The sequence below is a fragment of the Diplotaxodon limnothrissa genome, linkage group LG18, assembly GCF_057381915.1.
Source record: "Diplotaxodon limnothrissa isolate DT_005_m linkage group LG18, D_limnothrissa_male_GT1.1, whole genome shotgun sequence".
Classification (NCBI taxonomy): domain Eukaryota; kingdom Metazoa; phylum Chordata; class Actinopteri; order Cichliformes; family Cichlidae; genus Diplotaxodon; species Diplotaxodon limnothrissa.
Genome location: NC_140613.1, coordinates 8,565,011 through 8,582,926, shown reverse-complemented (window position 1 = coordinate 8,582,926; position 17,916 = coordinate 8,565,011). Strand labels below are relative to the sequence as shown.

At 40.2% G+C, this 17,916-nt stretch overlaps 1 protein-coding gene across 5 annotated transcripts in view; it reads right to left on the bottom strand.

The window, feature by feature from the left end:
- Positions 1–17,916, bottom strand: part of cadm3 (cell adhesion molecule 3) — a 121,160-nt gene that overhangs the window by 42,137 nt on the left and 61,107 nt on the right. For all 5 annotated transcript variants that reach the window (XM_085377752.1, XM_085377753.1, XM_085377754.1 and 2 more), the window contains one exon: positions 2,751–2,903. In XM_085377752.1, the coding sequence (XP_085233878.1) occupies positions 2,751–2,903 (153 nt within the window). The remainder of the gene's footprint in view (positions 1–2,750; positions 2,904–17,916) is intronic.

The following is a 17,916-nucleotide window of genomic DNA, read 5'->3' as shown; positions in this document are numbered from 1 at the left end:
TAAGTAAATACTGAGAAATGATTCTCATGTTAATTTGGCTCTTAAGAGCTCAAGCGGACCCGCCCTCATGCTTGCTTCAATATGAATTAAAAAAAATCATTATTGAGCACACTGCTTATGTTGTCCAGGGGAACTAGGTTTTATTATTTTCAATATTGTAGCACTGACAAAACATTTGGGATACGTTTCAACAATAGTGATTGAATCCATCATTTTGGTGTTGTTGATTGACTAATTTCAAATATGGGGGAAAAGCCTTTGCCCGCTGAGCCACAGAACAATCACAGAGCAATCATGCCCCACCCTAAATGTAAATCTCTTGTTTCCACTAAGTGCATTCTCCAAGAGAATTAGGCCGAAACCCTCTGCAGCTTGGTTTTTCAGCCAGGAATTTGCTGGCAAATTATAAAGTGCTGAATCAAAAGCGAGAGGAAATTGCATCTCATCAATATCACAAATTAACTTACAGTAAATATTAATTCTATCTCCATGTTAGAAGGAAATGCAAAATGAAATAATGGAAGTCCACTTTATTGAATACATACTAATGTGAGAGTTTTCAGCACAAATAATGACTTAAATTCATTACACACCAATTTAGAAGTGGCACTAGATGCCCTTAAGTGTTGGCTGTGAATTTGTCCATCATTGCCTCCCAGAAATATCCCGCCAGTTGCTTTTTCCATGTATAAAATAATTATATTTTGTTTATGCGTTGGTGCATTCCACTATTGCCAAGCATGCAAAGTAAAATCATTAAATATAGACAGAATAAGCTGACACAGAGAGCCAGTAAAAACTCAGCTAATAAAAGTCAATACCTGAAAGAGCGTCCAAAGCCAATTACGCCAATATCCAATCAATAAAACAGCCTACTCTCCACTGACGGGATGATGGCAATTTATTCAAGGCTGCAGGCATTCATTACACTTGCATTACCCTTCAGACTGCACCAATGTATTCAATTTTATTTTTATTTTGACTTTTTTTTTTTTGGGGGGGGGGGCTAATATGTGCAGTTTAATTCCAATGTAAAAATACCAAAATGTAGAAAAGTAAGGTAAAGAAGTTTTAAAAGTTCAATTTCCGATTAAACACACTTCTTTCACTGATTACAAACCTATTCATCTAATGCTTTGTAGCTGTGGAACTAAATTAACAGTTCTTATAGATGCCCCAGCTTACTTACCTAAACCTGTGTCCATATGAGGGCAATGTTGAAAGAAACTGTTATGACACCCACTGGTGTATTTTTAGTACTGTATACTGCTGTCCAAATGGTGGGAAAAAGGCAGCGGAAGACACATTGGTTTATCCGGGGCTCATTCTACAACAAGGTAATGACCCAAAACATTAGGAGAAAAGAACTAGATGGTAGTCTTTAAATGATGGAAGACCAGACTTAAAAGTCATTGAGCTGGTTTGAGATGAAGTGGACAGAAGCAAAAACAAAGCAGCAAACACTGGGACACCTGTAGGAACTGGAAGATAACACATTTATCATTGTGCAAACTGTTCTGTTAAACTTGCATAACTTTTCACTTTTTGGTGACCTAAACTTTATTTCAATTTTGGAAAATCTGGATGTTTTTAATTCTTTGATTTATTGGCAATAATATCTCTCAATAATATCTCCACAACCTTATGCACAGATTTAAGCAACAGTATGAAACCATTACATGGAAGACTATTGAGTACTAGCATTCAGATGTTCTGTTAAATATTTAAATATGTTTTCTTGTTTTATTTAGTGGCACAGAAGATTGGCAGAGTAGACCTTTTGATTTGAAGTTGGGTAGCTTAATGGGAAATGGTTGTTTTAGGTGCTTTTCCAACTTCATCTATACTCTGAACTAAAGGTGGGGATCTCTCTGTCTTTTACTGCACAAATTAAACACATTCTATTTGATTCAATCATTCACCAAACTTTGTGAAGATTCAGCATTAAAATGCTAGCGTACCAGTGCAAGCAAGTTTGACATTAACAAAGGAAAATTTCATTTAGCATGGGGGTAAACTCTGCGAGTAGGTCGCACTAGCAAAATACCACGGCGATGTATCAAGATGAATTGAAGCCAGTTGTTTACAGCTCGACAAGTCAAGTTGGACTTTTCTGCAATTTAAAACACCTGCGTTTACTTTCTGAATGTGCACTCTGAATGCAGCTTGGAATAACTGTAGTAGTATTTCCCATGAAAGTGGGAATAAACAACTTGAAAACTGAGTGGGGTGATAATAGCATATGTCAGAAGCTTTGAATAATCCATTTTAATTTGTCACAAATTAAGACAGACTGCAGTCAAGCTGATTTGTACAAATGTCAATCAGCCTCAAAAGAGGCAAGCTGAGGGTGAACAATGGAGACAAGAATGCCATTGTGGACCATTAGCCCTGAGTGTGAACAAAGAGATATTTTAGAAAAGCCTACAAGAGACAGAGAAATATGAAAAATATGAAAACCTAGGGATCCTTCAAGGACATACAGGAGACAGGAAGGTTAGACTTATAGCAAATAAGGTTTTATTGAAATCAAAAAATTAGCAAAGCGTCTTTCTTTTATACTTTTGTCCTTTTATCTCTTTACCAAGTTAAGACATGAAAAATCCACAGGTTTCTTTCTGGATAAGTTCATATAAAAATATGTTTGACAGTATCAAAGGTAAAGCAGTTTCTATACAAAATGACAGATTTCTCCCACAATATGAAGAGTGACTGACAGTGTGTGCTTTATACATATTTTTGTGACCCACCTAGCACTGTGACGGTGGCGCGGGCGGTGCGGACTGGCATGGTGAAGATGGAGCAGGTGTACTCTCCCTCGTCAGACAGCTGCACCTCCGAGATGGTGATGGAAAGCTCGGTGGATGTCGAGCGATACAGCTGGATGCGGTTGTCTCTCAGCGCTGAGGAAGAGAATATCAATTATTAGAAATGTACTTTATGAAGTGTTTGAGGAGATTTAGCTTGTATTAGCTGTGTTTGTTTGATTTATCAGTTATTTTTGCCTTTAAACTTTAGTTAGAGAGCGAAATAGTGTTTTTTTTTTCCAATGACTGCTATATATGGGTTTCTTTTTTTAATGAAATAAAAGAGAAAGAAATTTTTTTAAAAAAAGAAAGAAGACAGAAGAGAGTGGAGCATGATCAAACACAGCAGAGAAAAGGAAAGAGGCAAGAATGGAAAGGAAAAAGGATGCGATAAAAGAAATTATGAAAAAAGGAGGGAGGTGACAGAGGTATGGGAAGAAAGAATACCGTCACAGACAGTTAAAAAAAATAAAGTGAAGCAGGGAGGATGGTGATAGAGAGGAGGGTGTGCAAGAGGTGAGACAGTAGGGAGAAAGACTGAAAGAACAAGAAAATGGGAGTTAGAAGGAGGGGAATGAGTTAGAAAGGAAGGTACATAGGGAGAGAAGAGAAATGAATAGTTAAGAAGGTAATGGTGAAGATGAAGGAAAGAAAAGGCTGATAAATGTTTGTAAGGAATATATGAGGGGGAACAGCAAATGCACAAGTTCGAAAAAAGTACGAAAAGAAACAATAATGAAAGGGGTGGTGGAGCTGAAGTGAGGAAAACAGGAGGTGGGAAGAGAGAAAGAAAGTGCGCTAAGGAGGATGAGCAAGGAGGGGAAGGGCAGAGTGAGAAGCAAAGAGGAAAGTAAGAAAGATGATCCGCAGAATTTAAATCATGGGAAAGAGAAAGGTAAAATGAGAAGAAGGAGGAGGGAGGGGGAGAGGTGTTTAGAGAAAGAAAAAATGATGTAAGGCGGAGAGGAGAAGGACGAGTGACGAAGATGAGGTGCGAGAGGAGTAAAAAATAGAGATGCAAGTGCAAACGAGGCAAAGGAAGACAAAGAGCAAAGAGAGAATGGAAAGGAGACGCAAATTGAGAATGAGAGACGAGGAAAAGTGCAAGAGGGAAAAAAAAGCTGAAAAATAAAACAGAGGAAGCATAAATAGCGAGGAGAGTTAGAGAGAGACCAGGAGGAACAGAAGGGAGAGGAAAGGGAATGGGGGGGATAAAGAGGAGGGAGGCGAGAAGGGGGAATAAGAGAGACATAAATGGCTTTGTCATCAATGAGAAATCCAGCCATGAAAGAGGGAGAGAGCGCAAGCGACCGAGATAGATGATGATGATGAAATGCTACGAAATAACCGCTCGTTTCCGTGATAGCATTGACCTCTGCAGTGTTTGTGCTCTGTGATTGCTGCCGGTCTCCCTGCCTTCCTATCTGTCTGTCTATCTAGATGTATATCTGTCTATCTCTCTGTCTCAAGAAAAACTTTTCAGCTTTGTTCTCTGTGCAGAGCTGGCTCTCTGCAAATAATGGCTAAACGCAAAACAAGCAGGCTGTGATAAAGCAGACACCTGGAAAAAGCCATCATGCTTAAGTACAGTGAATAGTCAGATTTGTTTTCACATTCAAAGTTTTTGTTTTTTTAGCAAGTTCTTCTTTGTGTTTTCTCCCAGTTTCAAACTAGGACAGCTATGTTAGCTTAACTACAATAAAATGGAAAGTCAGTGCAGACAGAATAATTATAAGAGAGGAGGAGAGCGAGATAAGGATCTCAATCCTTAGAAGGATCCATCCATTCTTCCAACCATCATATACTGCTTCTACGAGTTCTAGCTGTGAGGGCCTCAGTCTACCCTCTTCCCAGTCACCTCCTTCAGCTCTTCTGGTGAGACACTGAGCTATCTAAGCTATTCTATCCATTTGTCCTGGGTCTACCCCAGAGCCTACTCCAGGCTAGCCATGCCCAAAACGTCCCACTTTGAAGTCAACTGGTGGTTGAAGTGGTTTGGGAATGAATGACTGAGATTTTGGTCACTAACCACAACTAGTTGCCTTAGATGAAGATGGAAATGTAAATCAGCTCAGCTTTCACGCTCAGCTGTTTCGTCATCGCAAAAGACCAATCCAGCACCATTATGTCTACCAGTACCACACGCCCTCCTTCGCTCTCTTGTGAATGAGAGATACTACTCCACTTGGGCAGCAACTCAATTCCAACGCAAAGTCGGAGCTGAGAACCAGACTAGGAGGTTGTTACGGCCCTAGCTGGGCCTCCTGAAACCGCCCTTCTGTGGGTGTGGTGTTTTCTCTCCGCCTCTTCCTCTCTTGCTCCACCCCTCTGTCTCTCTCTTGCTCTTCTCTCTTCCCAGGACACAGCGTCTGCTCATTGGCCTCATTTACCACCTGGGCCCAGTTAGCAAACACCTCTCTGAGGTCATAGAAACTGGGGATGAACTGGATGTGAGAGGGTGGTTTTTCTCTGGTGTTCCCACATTGTGTGTCGAAGGTGATCCTATAGTGTGGAGTTTTGGAAGCAGTGTAGCTGCTTCACGTGAGTAGTGTGGCTGTTATGTTCTTTGTTGTTGCGACCTTTTTCTTTTTCTAGTGTTATTGGTAAAACGGCATTGCCGGCTCTTTATGTTAAGTTTATCTATAATAAAAACTATTTTATTTACTAAACACCTCTGTCTGTTTTCCTTTCATTCTGTACCAATTTGTTACCAGTCCCCACACACACCCCTGGACCTTCATTGTGGGGACGTAACAATGTGGGGGCTCGTCCGGGATATGAATGGAAGGAAGAGCAATTGAGTATTAGTGAGTTGTTTGCCAGTGGCTTATTTGGTTGTATTGTATCTGCTGCGCTCTCTCTCCGGTTAGCACAGTGTCTAGCTGAGCGTCAGCTCCTCCTTCAGGCACTCATTTTTTATTTTGCCTTTTTTATTTTTGGAGTAATCGCGGGTGATGTTTAGTTCCCTGTCGGGGGTAGGCTTGTCGATGCTTTGTGTTAGGTTTGTAGCTTGAACCTATTCGCTGGAACGTTAAGACAATATAATTACACTGCAAGCAAGACGCAAGTAGGCAAACTTCTTCATGGTACTCGTGCACGGGAGAGACTGGACAGAGCGCCGTCCCTTCGCTTGACCCCAGTAGCTCTCGTCCGTTCTCCCGTACACTATCCTTTTATTGAGGTTACATGAATATGCATAGGGTCATTAACATATGACGTCTACATACACACAAAGAGTACCGTGTGTGTGTGTGTGTGTGTGTGTGTGTGTGTGTGTGTGTGTGTGTGTGTGTGGACTGCTGATCAAAGGGTCAAACATCCTTGGTCAGGAAGAGGGTAGCCTCCCCCTCCCCCTAGATGGTTCATCCTAGATAACACGGTGAGGAAGTCCTGCAGTTCATCTAAACAAAGAGCACTTAGACTAGAACAGACGCAACTACGTTAATCCTACCATAAAACAATAAGACACGGTATGACCTCTCATGCTCCCAAAGTGCTGTCTAATACACACAAAGTTTGCAGACTATCAAGGATCAAAACCTCTACCAATCTACAACTAATTACAAAACTCTAAGCATATATAAGTAAATATTTCTAAGCATAAATGACAATCAACAATACAAATCTAACACTTTGTGCACTTGATGCTTAGCCTTTAAAGTTGCCTCGAGCCTGGTACACTCCAGAAGCTAACTAGGCTAAGATTTTAGTAGGTAGGTCTGGGGAGAGGGTCGGTGGTATTTTTATTTATTGGTTAACCTGTGGCCACACATATTTCCCACCTGTTTTTGATTTGCGTGTTGGAGATGGTTCTTCTTTGTTGTTATTGTTAGCCTCAGGTAGTTTTTTGTTGTGGTTTTGAATGGCTACCTACCTTTTTACAGGCGTCCAGCTGGACGCCTGTAAGAAGAGGGATTTGCATGAGGTGGCAGCATTTTATGGCATTTGTGTCTCCACAGCTCTGCGTAAGGCTGAGCTGAAAGCTGCTCTTGTGTCTGGATTGGTGGAGAAAGGAATAGTGGCCTTGCTAGTGTCTGCCAGTCCACCTGAGCATGGTGTATCATCTCAGCCTGTTCCGCAGGTGCTACTTCACGCTCGGCCGGAAACTGCCCTGTATGAGGTCATTTGATGAGGGTAACAAGCACCTTGAGGCAACAGTTGTTGTGATTTGGTGCTACATGAATAAAATGGAATTGAACAGAACCACATCATCTGCAAAAGCAGAGATGACATTCTGAGACCAAGGCAGCTAACACCCTCCACAGCTGCATCTATAAATTCTGGTCATGAAAAAATCATGAATAGAATCAGTGACAATGGGCTACCCTGGCTGAGTCCAAGATCCAGCAATAGAAAGAGTAGTGGATGTGTGCTTTCACATGAAAAGACATTCAATAAAATACAAAATTGGACAGCAGAGGTTCAACAGCCTCAAATGGGTGTCGAGAGAGATATCTACTTGTTATCATAGTAAAGATGTAAGTGTGCCTAATTAGTATTTTCTCTTGATTTTCTCTACCCAAAATGAATCTTTAAATCTCATTTTGAGACAAACTTTTTAAGCAGTGTTTACTATTACTGCTAATTATGTGCGAGTTTTTAATATTCTAGAGACCATTAAAATTCATGTTACTGCACCCACCCCACTCATTTATAAAGCGTAGTCAAAATAACTGACCATATAATCACACTGCTCTCCGACCAAGATGTTTGCTAAGAGTCAAGGCTTGCTTTGGAGGGACCTCCTGGCAGGTCACACGACTGCCTGCAGAAGAACTTTTCGTGGCTGATTCAGGTCAAAAATTCAAGTTAGCTAGCTTTAGCTTAAGTTATTATAATTTTATAAAGTGTTTTAATTGCTTCAGATTATTCACCTGTAACTTAAAAATATATATATATTTGAGCTGTCGTGGAAGAGTCATGGAAGAATCCAAAAACAGTTTACCCACTCTGCTAAAATGTGTTCTTTGAGAAAGAATAATTGAATTTAAATGGTCAAGCTAAAGTTCAAAATGAAAAACTTGTGGACAGGAGGTAGGTACATGTACAGCTTATTTACACATCTGTCTGGCTCTTTGGTTGACCACCTTATTTTAAAAAATATAGTTCTCCTCTCCTCAAATACCAGCCCAAGTAGAATACTTTTGTCACTATAACTTGTTCACAAAAGAGCAAAGGTATTGAAAGTCACAATCTAGGAAGAAAACAGCTAACTTGGCAACACTGTTCACCTCTTCCTGTTGATCTTGCACCTCTAACAAATCACACTTATCAGTGATTTCAGTGTATTAGGTGAAACCCTGCAGAAACTACAAGTGGTCAGCAAAAACAAGAGTTTCAGGGGGTAAGAAGCTATTTGATCTTGGAAATCTTGAAGAGAGAGCATTAGGTAGGTCAGTCCAAACATGTGTGTCATGTTTCATATTGTCTTGCCTCTGTTTTCTTTTCTTATTGTTTATCTGGCGTTCTCGGTATTGAGCCACATCTGTGGCTGCTTGTCTCATCACCCTTTTGTCATTCTTTCTGTCTCACTATTGTCACCCTTTCTCTTCATCACTCCATCTGTCTATTCTCCCATCTTTGTCTTGCACACTCCCACAAACATGCACACATGCGCACACACAGACACACACACTTTTGTTTCTCTTGGCATTTTTTTTCCGTTATTTCATCCAACACTACTTTATCTTCATGCCTTATCACTAAGCAAGGTCACTACATTTGTCTTCATGAGCTACCCTCTCTGTGTGGGTGTGTGTGTGTAGGTGTGTGTGAGGCATACGGTCACTCACTCTCGCACACACAGACACACACAAACACTTATCCATGCCCCCTGGACCTTGTGCTCAACTATCAGTCTCCTTAATTCTCTTCCCCCTCATCTCTACTCATCCCCCCCACCCCCACATCTTGTTCTTCGTCTTTCTCTCTTACATCTCACCCATTTCTAATCATTCCAGGCTCTTACTCTCTCTCTCTCTCTCTTTTGGGGGGTTATTTCTTCTTTCATTATAAACGATGTATATTTCTTGCCAGTACAGGTGTGATGGATTTTCGAAAACGATATGATATCTAGTTACGGGGACGTATCGATCCAGAAGCACCTGAAAATTGTACATGTGCTGTGCCTTGCTGATGTGGGCAACATAAATAGTCTGTCAATAGGTCACACACTGATGTTTGGTTGTTGTTCCTTCGATATAATGAATTTCTTAGTTTTGAGATAAACTGGATTGGCGCAAACGTTATATATGAGTGTGGCTGCTTTATGGTAGAGGAATATAGCTCAGAAGTGAAGGCCTGGGCCCTGTGCTTCGTACGTCGCTTACTACATCCAAGATCAAATGAAACATCCAAGACCAAACCATCGCGCTAACCGTGAGCGCGCTAATCCGGTTCCCCGAACACACCTGCTGTTGACGATTAGTACAGCTGGACGCAGTAATGTGACATCACTGGGTGTCGTAAAAGGGGCTACGCATCGATAGTAGAAACATTGATCGGCAACCCTCTGATTGGTCGGCGAAAATGTCGACGGAGCGCGCTCGGCTCGGTATTTTTCGGCAGCAGAGCAAGAACTCTTGAGTGAGGGATTTCAGGAGTTTCAGAGTTTAATCAGAACGCAAGGGAACACTGCAAAGGCTGCAAAAGCAAGGAGCGAGGGCTGGCAGGAAGTTGCTGACAAATTAAACTCGTAAGTAATTTAATAATAACAATAATAATGGAGTGGATTGATATAGCGCTTTTCAAGGCACCCAAAGCGCTTTACAATGCCACTATTCAGTCACTCTCACATTCACACACTGGTGGAGGCAGCTACAGTTGTAGCCACAGCTGCCCTGGGGCAGACTGACAGAAGCCAGGCTGCCATATCGCGCCATCGGCCCCTCTGGCCAACACCAGTAGGCGGTAGGGTAGATTTATTATATTACACTATATTATCCAATATTATATTACATTATATTATAATATGTTATATTTTATCCTCTTTCACATTAGAGCCACGACAGGACCCACTAGAACATGGGAACAGGTAAAAGTGAAATATAAGAATATCCTACAGAATGGTAATATTTATCACTTATATTGCTTTTAGTCTCTTGGAAAGAGACCCTGGAATAATCTGTTTGTTTATAACAGCAACCAAGAAAAGGGCAGAGCAACAAAAGACAGGTGGTGGTCCTGCACCCCCTCGTCAACAAGTTGGTTAAGTAAATAATACCCTCACGGGAAAATCGATATCTCTCTATGAGCACACTGTCGCGCTGAGCTAAAGGATCCTGTCTGTCCCGCAATATACGCTGGATTCTGAGGACTCTCCTTATCAATCTTGCACCTTCCGCAATGGGTGGCTCGCGTATACGGACAGGACATGGCTGCGACAGACTTCCCAAATCCACCTTCGCTTTTATAGCCGTGGTCTCTCATCTTGATTACACGAAGTAATTTACAATTGCTACTCTGAAATATGAATTAAATCTGTAATAATCACATACATGTAATAGAATGTTAATAGTACATTTCCCTTTTTTAGGAAATGACCTGTGTGAAATCAATAAATGGATCAGGTGCTGCATTGTCTTTAGTTACATTGATGTTATTTATTTATGGTGAAACAGTGGTGGAATATCGCTGTTGCTTTCGTATGAATGACACGGGCATACCTGCGTGGCCGCGATCTAATCCTGTTTACATAAAGTAATCCTGCTCCCCAGCAGGTTTACGCTTACGGCTCTGTTGCTATGACAGCAAGTCCCGGATGGGCTTCGGGGAACCGAACGATCCAGGATCACGCGAAATCGTCAACAATCTCATCCAGCTAACTCACTTAGCACGGTACGAAGAACAGGCCCCTGCTCATTTTCTCACAGAACTTGTTAGGTGGCTGACATTTGGAACACATCCAAAGCTTGGACAGACATGAAACTCTGAACATCTAAGATTAGACTTCACAACTTTAAACACACACAGACATTTTTTCAAACTTTCTGAACCAAAGGAAGGCAGTGCTCTAGTCTCCTCTGCTGAATCCGAATGTTTAGAAAGCAGAATATCCAAAACTCTGCACTATTTGCAAAGATTAAGATGTTAACGTTCTCAGTGGTATGGATATATGACAGAAACATAGCCTGGCATTAGCAGCCTGTCAGGAGGCCAAAAGGGCAAAAAAAAAAAATACACTGCATATCAATGATGGACGTAGCCTCTCGGTCTGAAAAATGAAGCTAATTTAGAAGCGCCTCAAACCTACATTCTGATAAATGGTCAGAAGGTGGCAAATCCACTGCCTGCAAAAAATGCTTAATTCTATTTTAAAAAAGGCCATCACTTGATTTAGGGCCACAGTAAAAGCTTCCCTTATCAGTTTATGAAGTCAATCATTAGCCTTATTGAAAACAACACCAGCTTCATTTTAAAAACGTATTGTTCAATTTGAAGTAAAACAGATGATAAAACAGTGTTTGATTTAGGAAGAAGCTTCTTTGTGATGGGCAAGCCACTACCATGTTAGGGTCCTTGGTTTCTCACTCACACGTTGCGTCAGGATTTTAAAAATGCAAAAGAGGGACAGTCAAGCTAAGGCTTCAAAACAGGGTTTCATAAACCAATAGGTCCTGGAAGCAATGTCCATCTTTCTATATAGTCTATTGTAAAATAAAATAATCAACAAGTCCAGCTGGTATTTCTTTTGTGCATCTTTGGCTTCAGTTGCCACCAAATGAATAAAGTATTCCCTTTATTATCTATGTCTCCCAGGAGCATGCAGTCTTCAAGCTTAACATTTTGCTGCATGCACCAGTATTCGGAAGCTAAAGTTAAAGATGCATTTTTAGAAGTGACGAAATATACAGCTGTTGATTTCCCTTTTAATTCTGGTTGAATTCAGAGACTGTTGCGCAGTATTTTGTTCCAATTTGTAACAAAGGCTCCTTTTGAATTTGTTACAGTTGCTTTTTGTGCCTCTGACTGGGTTCTTCAGCATAGCAGCTTCAGCTGCAGCTCACAGGTTTCACAGCACAGAGAGCCATCTGCTAACCAGACAATAACCATGAATTCTCAGTAATAAAGCTGAAATAATTAAGTGTTTCAGAAGGAGAACATGCTACCATGTAGAAGTCTGTTCTTGCCAGCCTCTTTTCCATTCCTGGGTAGAATCATTTAACATTTTTGTATTAAAATCTCATATTGAAAACATGACAGCACGTAACATTTATGATTAATACACAGTATATTCTGATCCTGTGCAGATGCACTTTACTTGTTTAACACTGCATACTGTGTCACTTTTTGTTCTGCGCTCCATCAGGTATTTCACCTTTCATTCTAAAGCTTCACAAATCTCAGGGAGGAAACACAATATGATAAACAGGAACAAAAATCAATAACCAAAGTGCATAATTAAATCTTAATTCTGTATCAGTTACTAACAGCTACAGACAATTACAAGCATTCACAAAGGGATTTCATGCTTTAGCCACACTTTGTCCAGAGGTGCAATGGAAACACACACACATTGGCACTAAAGAGTAAGAAATTTCCACATTAATCACAGTGCAGGACTCACACCAAGTATTATTACAGTAGAACTACCGCCATCTCTAATAAAAGCACTTCAGTGATTAAAATCTAGCAAGCAAGTATCATATTATCTGCTTTTTAGTTGCAACTATATTGTTGTTTTAGTTTTTCTACTGCAAACTCCATAAACAGTTTACTACCGGAAAGTATCATTTGTGTCCTTGCCAAGGTGTCACTGTGAACAACGGTGACACGATATCAGCTCTGTCCCAATTACCCTGCTCCTTGCACCATACAGTTATAGTAATGCTCTTGAATGAAACGGCGGCCTGATGGGATTTATCACTAAATCGCTCGCAGTAATAGTGACTAATCAACAATGTTTAAAGCCTAAATGCAATCAGTAGCAATCAATTCTAGATTATTCACTTGAATTTAAAAATTTCTGTCTGTTTGATTCTTTAGTCAAAGAAAAGAGAGGCTGCATACTGTAAAAGTATGTTGTTCTACTTTTTCCTCACATGTGTCTGTAGCATTCGTAGTATTTGACTGTATTCACAAGGAAATGCACATTACTGTGTAAAACTTCCTCACAATTTATTACTGAATAGCTATATACAGGATCAAGAAACCCTTGTGCTACCAGCCTAAACAAGTGGTTGGGAAGTGTAAGTGGTTTCTAAATGGTATCGGGCGGATAGATTTAGCCTTTGTGCGCTCTTACATACCAACTACAAGATGTGTTTATCAGTGTACACATATTTTTTACATCCGTGCTGATGGTGTCTTTTCATCTTGTGCTTATGTGTGTGTGTTTGTAGTTCTTTGGCCAGACGTTGGTTCTTGTCTGCCGCTCAAACTCGAGAGTTGATACTCCCCAAAGGTCTAACTGTTGATCTGGTCACAGTAGCTATTTTCGCCTACTCATCTTCCTCCTGCACCTCCTCCTCTTCCTCCTCCCTCAATCTTCCTCATGCTCTTTCAACTTCAAACATTCAGGTGGGGTGGGCTGGTAGTGGGGTTTCTCTCGCAACACATACCGAGTGCAAATCCATGTATTTTTTTTTTTTTCATCTGCCTCTTTATGCCTTTCCAGCCAAGTTTCCACTATGCTGAGAACTCTTTCATATTCAAAATTGCTTTTTTGGCACAACAGGAGAGAAACCCGTGTTGTTGAAAAAAAGTACGTAAGTTACAGACTAATATTTTTTTTCATATATAGTTTTTATATGTCTGCGTCTGTCTTCCACCCGGCTTCTCCGTGTCCTTATCCTCCTCTTCGGTTCAAACCGAATCAGCATTTCACCCCTCCCTCCTACGTCTGTCACAATTGTTCTTGTCATCAATCCATTCTTTCTCCAACCCTGCCTTGTTCTTCTCTTTCCACTTCTCCTGTCCATCCCCCATCTTCCTCTCCATCACTCTCTCATTTTCCCATTTTGTTTTACATTTCATGCATTTAGCTCACACTCTCATCGAAAGAGACAGCCTCCATTCTTTCTTCTCTCTCTGTCTTTCTCCCACACGTCTCACCCATCCTACCATCTGTTTCTGAATATTCTTTCCAGCTCCCTAATTATCCATCCTAACAACAGCTGATCTGGGTTCAGTGACCACAGGCTTCCCTTGATCAAGCCGTCCCCACTGATCTGAGAGAGTCAATTGAACCTGGATCAGTGCGCCAACTACGAAACGCTTGATAAACGCACATCCCTGTCTGTTTTATCTACTTTGCCATCCTTCCCACTGCCTTTTGCTGCCTCTAAATTCACTTGTCCTTCTCACCCTACTTTAAGATTTCAAAAATAGTAATTTAGAGGCAGCGGCATGAATGTATGCAAAATCAATGGAAAGAAGCAAGCTGAGGCAGATGAACTAAACTTTGCCCAAGGTGGTGCAAACTGAAGCAAGGAGGCATTAGTTCCAGTTGAAACTTGAGAGAAATGTTCCCAACGGTGTAGCAGCTTCAAGCAACATGCCAACGAAATCCTCCCATGTAGTTTTTACAGAAGTGAAAAATGTCCACTGGGGATTTCTTGCAAATAACACTGACCGATGACACATCCTAAGACCCTAGCGAAGCCATGGCTTCAGCTGGGAGCCCGGTCCAAAAGGATTAAAAAGGAAGCACATCAGAATGAAGTATAACAATAAAGCACAGAATATTTTCTCAACTTTCTTCACCTTTATAGAAAAAAAAAAAGTCAAGACGATCATTATCATAATAGCTGTCACTGTCAGCCTGCTGCTTTTGAATGTCTGCATGCTATCGTTAACTTGCTCAATTTTCTAAGTCAAAAGATCAGATTCATGCAAAGTAAAGTGAGATTATTTTCCCCTGATGTCCATTTATGTCCCACAGTGTTTTGACTGGACAGCTAGTTGATACAGTTTTTTCTTTTTATCTTCTTTTTATAAGGGTGAGAATTCCTCACATGGTTTGTTATTACTAAGGAAAAGGTTTTGGATACAGGCTTTTTTGCATGCCTTCAAAAACATCAATACCATAGATTTACCCTTGACGAGGTTTCCTGTGAAGTGAAGTTGTCAAAGTCTATGGGGAAACCAACTGTAATGCTCACGTGTTCTCTGACCTCAGTAAACTCTTTCCTGCAGGGATTAAGGTTTCATTTGCTATATTCACAACCAACTACAACAACAACGCACCATGTTAATTTGTAAATAATGGTCCCAAACTAATGTCTCACTGATGTATTTGAATCTGCAGCCTGTAAAGAGACAACATTTCACCACTAGACAAACCTGTTACAAGTTTTGTCCAAAGATGAACAATGCTACAGTCACACTAGGGAAAACAGAGTTTGCAGATCGTGAAACAACTAAAATTACTACAACTGTGCACAATGAACTTGCAGTCTCATTGATTTTGAAAAGTGTTGCTTCAAAAATGGGTGACCATGTCAGCGACAACTTGCACTCTGTTGACGTCCTCAAAGTCACTTTGGTGCATTAAGTGATAAAATGGCAACTAGATGGAGTCTGTCAGTCTGCTGTAATTCATAAAAATGTATATTCGAAGAAGAAATTCTGAAATTCCTGCACAAATAATAACATCAACGCTGCAGAAAAGCAATCTAACTGCAAAATACAGAACTGCTCAGCAGCCCTGCCTTTACAAAAGACTATAACCAGAATAAAGCCTGTTGGCAAACACTTAGATCTACAAGAGAAGTTGTGCTGATTGGTGCAGACTCAAATTGACTGCAACATCTTGGCAATGTGTCTGCATTTATAAATTAGTTTGCAGTTATTTGCAAACCCTCGGCAATCTGTCTGCGAGCGATGACGGTCAGTCTGGGTGAGACCACGGCTGCTTGGATACAGGCTGCTCGACCCGTGCAATCACCTTGTGATTAAAAGTTGTTGCCTAGAGGCAGACGATGCTGCACGCTCAACCTCTGGGCAACCAGGCAGTCACTACAGCTACTTGCAAGAAAAGTTCAATATAATTACCAGACAGCCAACACTTTTTCCGAGTTATAAGGTTCTATTTTTACTCTGGTATGACTAAGACAATGACTTCAGAGTGATTTTGAGAATGACAAGAACATAATATAAAACAATTTTTATATGAGGTTTTAGAGGCATTATTTCTTTTACTTTGAGCAAAGCAAAGTCTGAAGTGATTGTCTTTTTTCTACGCTACAATAACCAGCTGCTGGCTTCATTTTTAGTATTCTAGAACAGATCCTCTAATCATCAAATAAGTGAGGACCCTATTTACATAAATGCCAAACAATTCCTTAAAGGGGGGCTCTGCTCTTTTATAGTGAAGGTAGGCATTAAACTGTAGAAGAACAAAAGGAAAAACACACTTGCACTAATGATGTGTTGGTGAAATATTACATTATAAAGATGAGATGTTCACAGTCACAACTCTCAGTTTCAGCTTTTTATTTATAATTCTATGAATCAGGGTTCAGTGCAAGCTGAGGAAGGTCGTAAGTGGCAAAATGTCACTTTATTGATTTAAAAATAAGGGAGAAAAAAAATAATCCAAGGAAAAGAAAAGATAAAAAATAAACAAATACAGTAGCAGCATATGTATGCCTGCACTGCTTTATGTGTGATTTATTCAACTTAATTTTATTTCTGAGGGTGAGTGGCAAAAGGCCAATTTTCGAATCACACAGTGAATTTCTTCATATATTTACTTCATTAACCTGAAAAATATGACTGTATATTTGACTTTGAATTCCCTGTGTGCCTTTCTCTTTCTTCTCCTCGTGCTTATCTGCCAGTATAGCTGATTATTTTAAGGACACGCGGAAAAATAAGAGTTCAAATAATACAGAGAGAAACTGTATAAAAAGCCATCTTTCAAGTGCTGGATTTCAAAAGCATCTCCTGCAGTCTTTCGGTCCTGTGATGGTTGTTGTTAATACATTCTCGAGAGAGCCTTCCAAGACACCAGGAAAACTCTGACTGATGTGATGTGGATCAATAGTTTTTCAGAAAATGTCAAAAAAACATCTCATGCGCTGCATTTGGAGTACCGCCTCGCGCTGTGTTGTGAGCACTCATTGTCAGTTTGTCTCCATCTGTGAGAGGCTGAGTGGGGAGCTCATGCAATCAATTTCAATAATTCTGTGCTCGTTTCACTTAAGATTGCTTAACACTGTAAACTTTAAAAGTGCTTAGTATGCGTTTATAATTAAATGATGTACAAGTTACAGTCAAATTCACCACAGTTAAAGTCTTCCTACTACACACCCTCCCAAAAGGCACAAGCCCTTCCTGTCCACTATGGTTTGTAAATCACCAGAGAGCCATTACCTTGTTAAATTGCACCGAGGCAGATGATAGCTGTCTGATGTCTGCTCATATGCTTTTATGGAAAGGAAGGAAGGAAGCCACATCACAAATAAATAAATTTATAGATGGACTGAGAGCGTATACACAACTTTCAGGTAAGGAAATGTGCCTGCAAAATCTTAAACTGAGTATTTATGCTGCAGGCCTCTTTTTATTATTCTACGCTGTAAAGCATATGAGGGCTAACTACGCTGCAAACATGGTGCCGTAAAGCTGAATGGAATAAAGACATCTTAAAATATCATAGCCATCCTCTCTATTTTAAAAATAGAGCAAATAGTAAGTGTGCGATGCGGTGGAGACGCGGCTGGAAAGACCTGACCTAGTTCCACATACCTGTTAGTCTACGCAGTTTTAACACTTTTGTCAATCATACAACACAGTTTAGTATGACTCAGCTGTTTTTTCTCCTTACAGAGTTTATTTTTTTAATCGCAACCAACCAAACAAACTACCCCTATTAATCCTTCTTTCATAGGCTGAAGGTTAATCATTGTGTAGCACGTAAATATAAAGTGTCTAATTTGTTCTGTTGTCATATAATCCTTTCAAGATGGAGGGAACCAATCTTCATATTTTTGGAGACGTCACGCAATATGCATTTCAGAGTTTGTGCTTAATGTTTGAAGTCGTTCTGAGATGCTATTTAATTTTACTTCTGTGGGAATGTACTGCTCTGTCCTACTGCTATTTAGTCTGTTAAGACATTTCTGAAGCACAATGTGTATAACACTGTTTTTTTTGTTACAAGAGA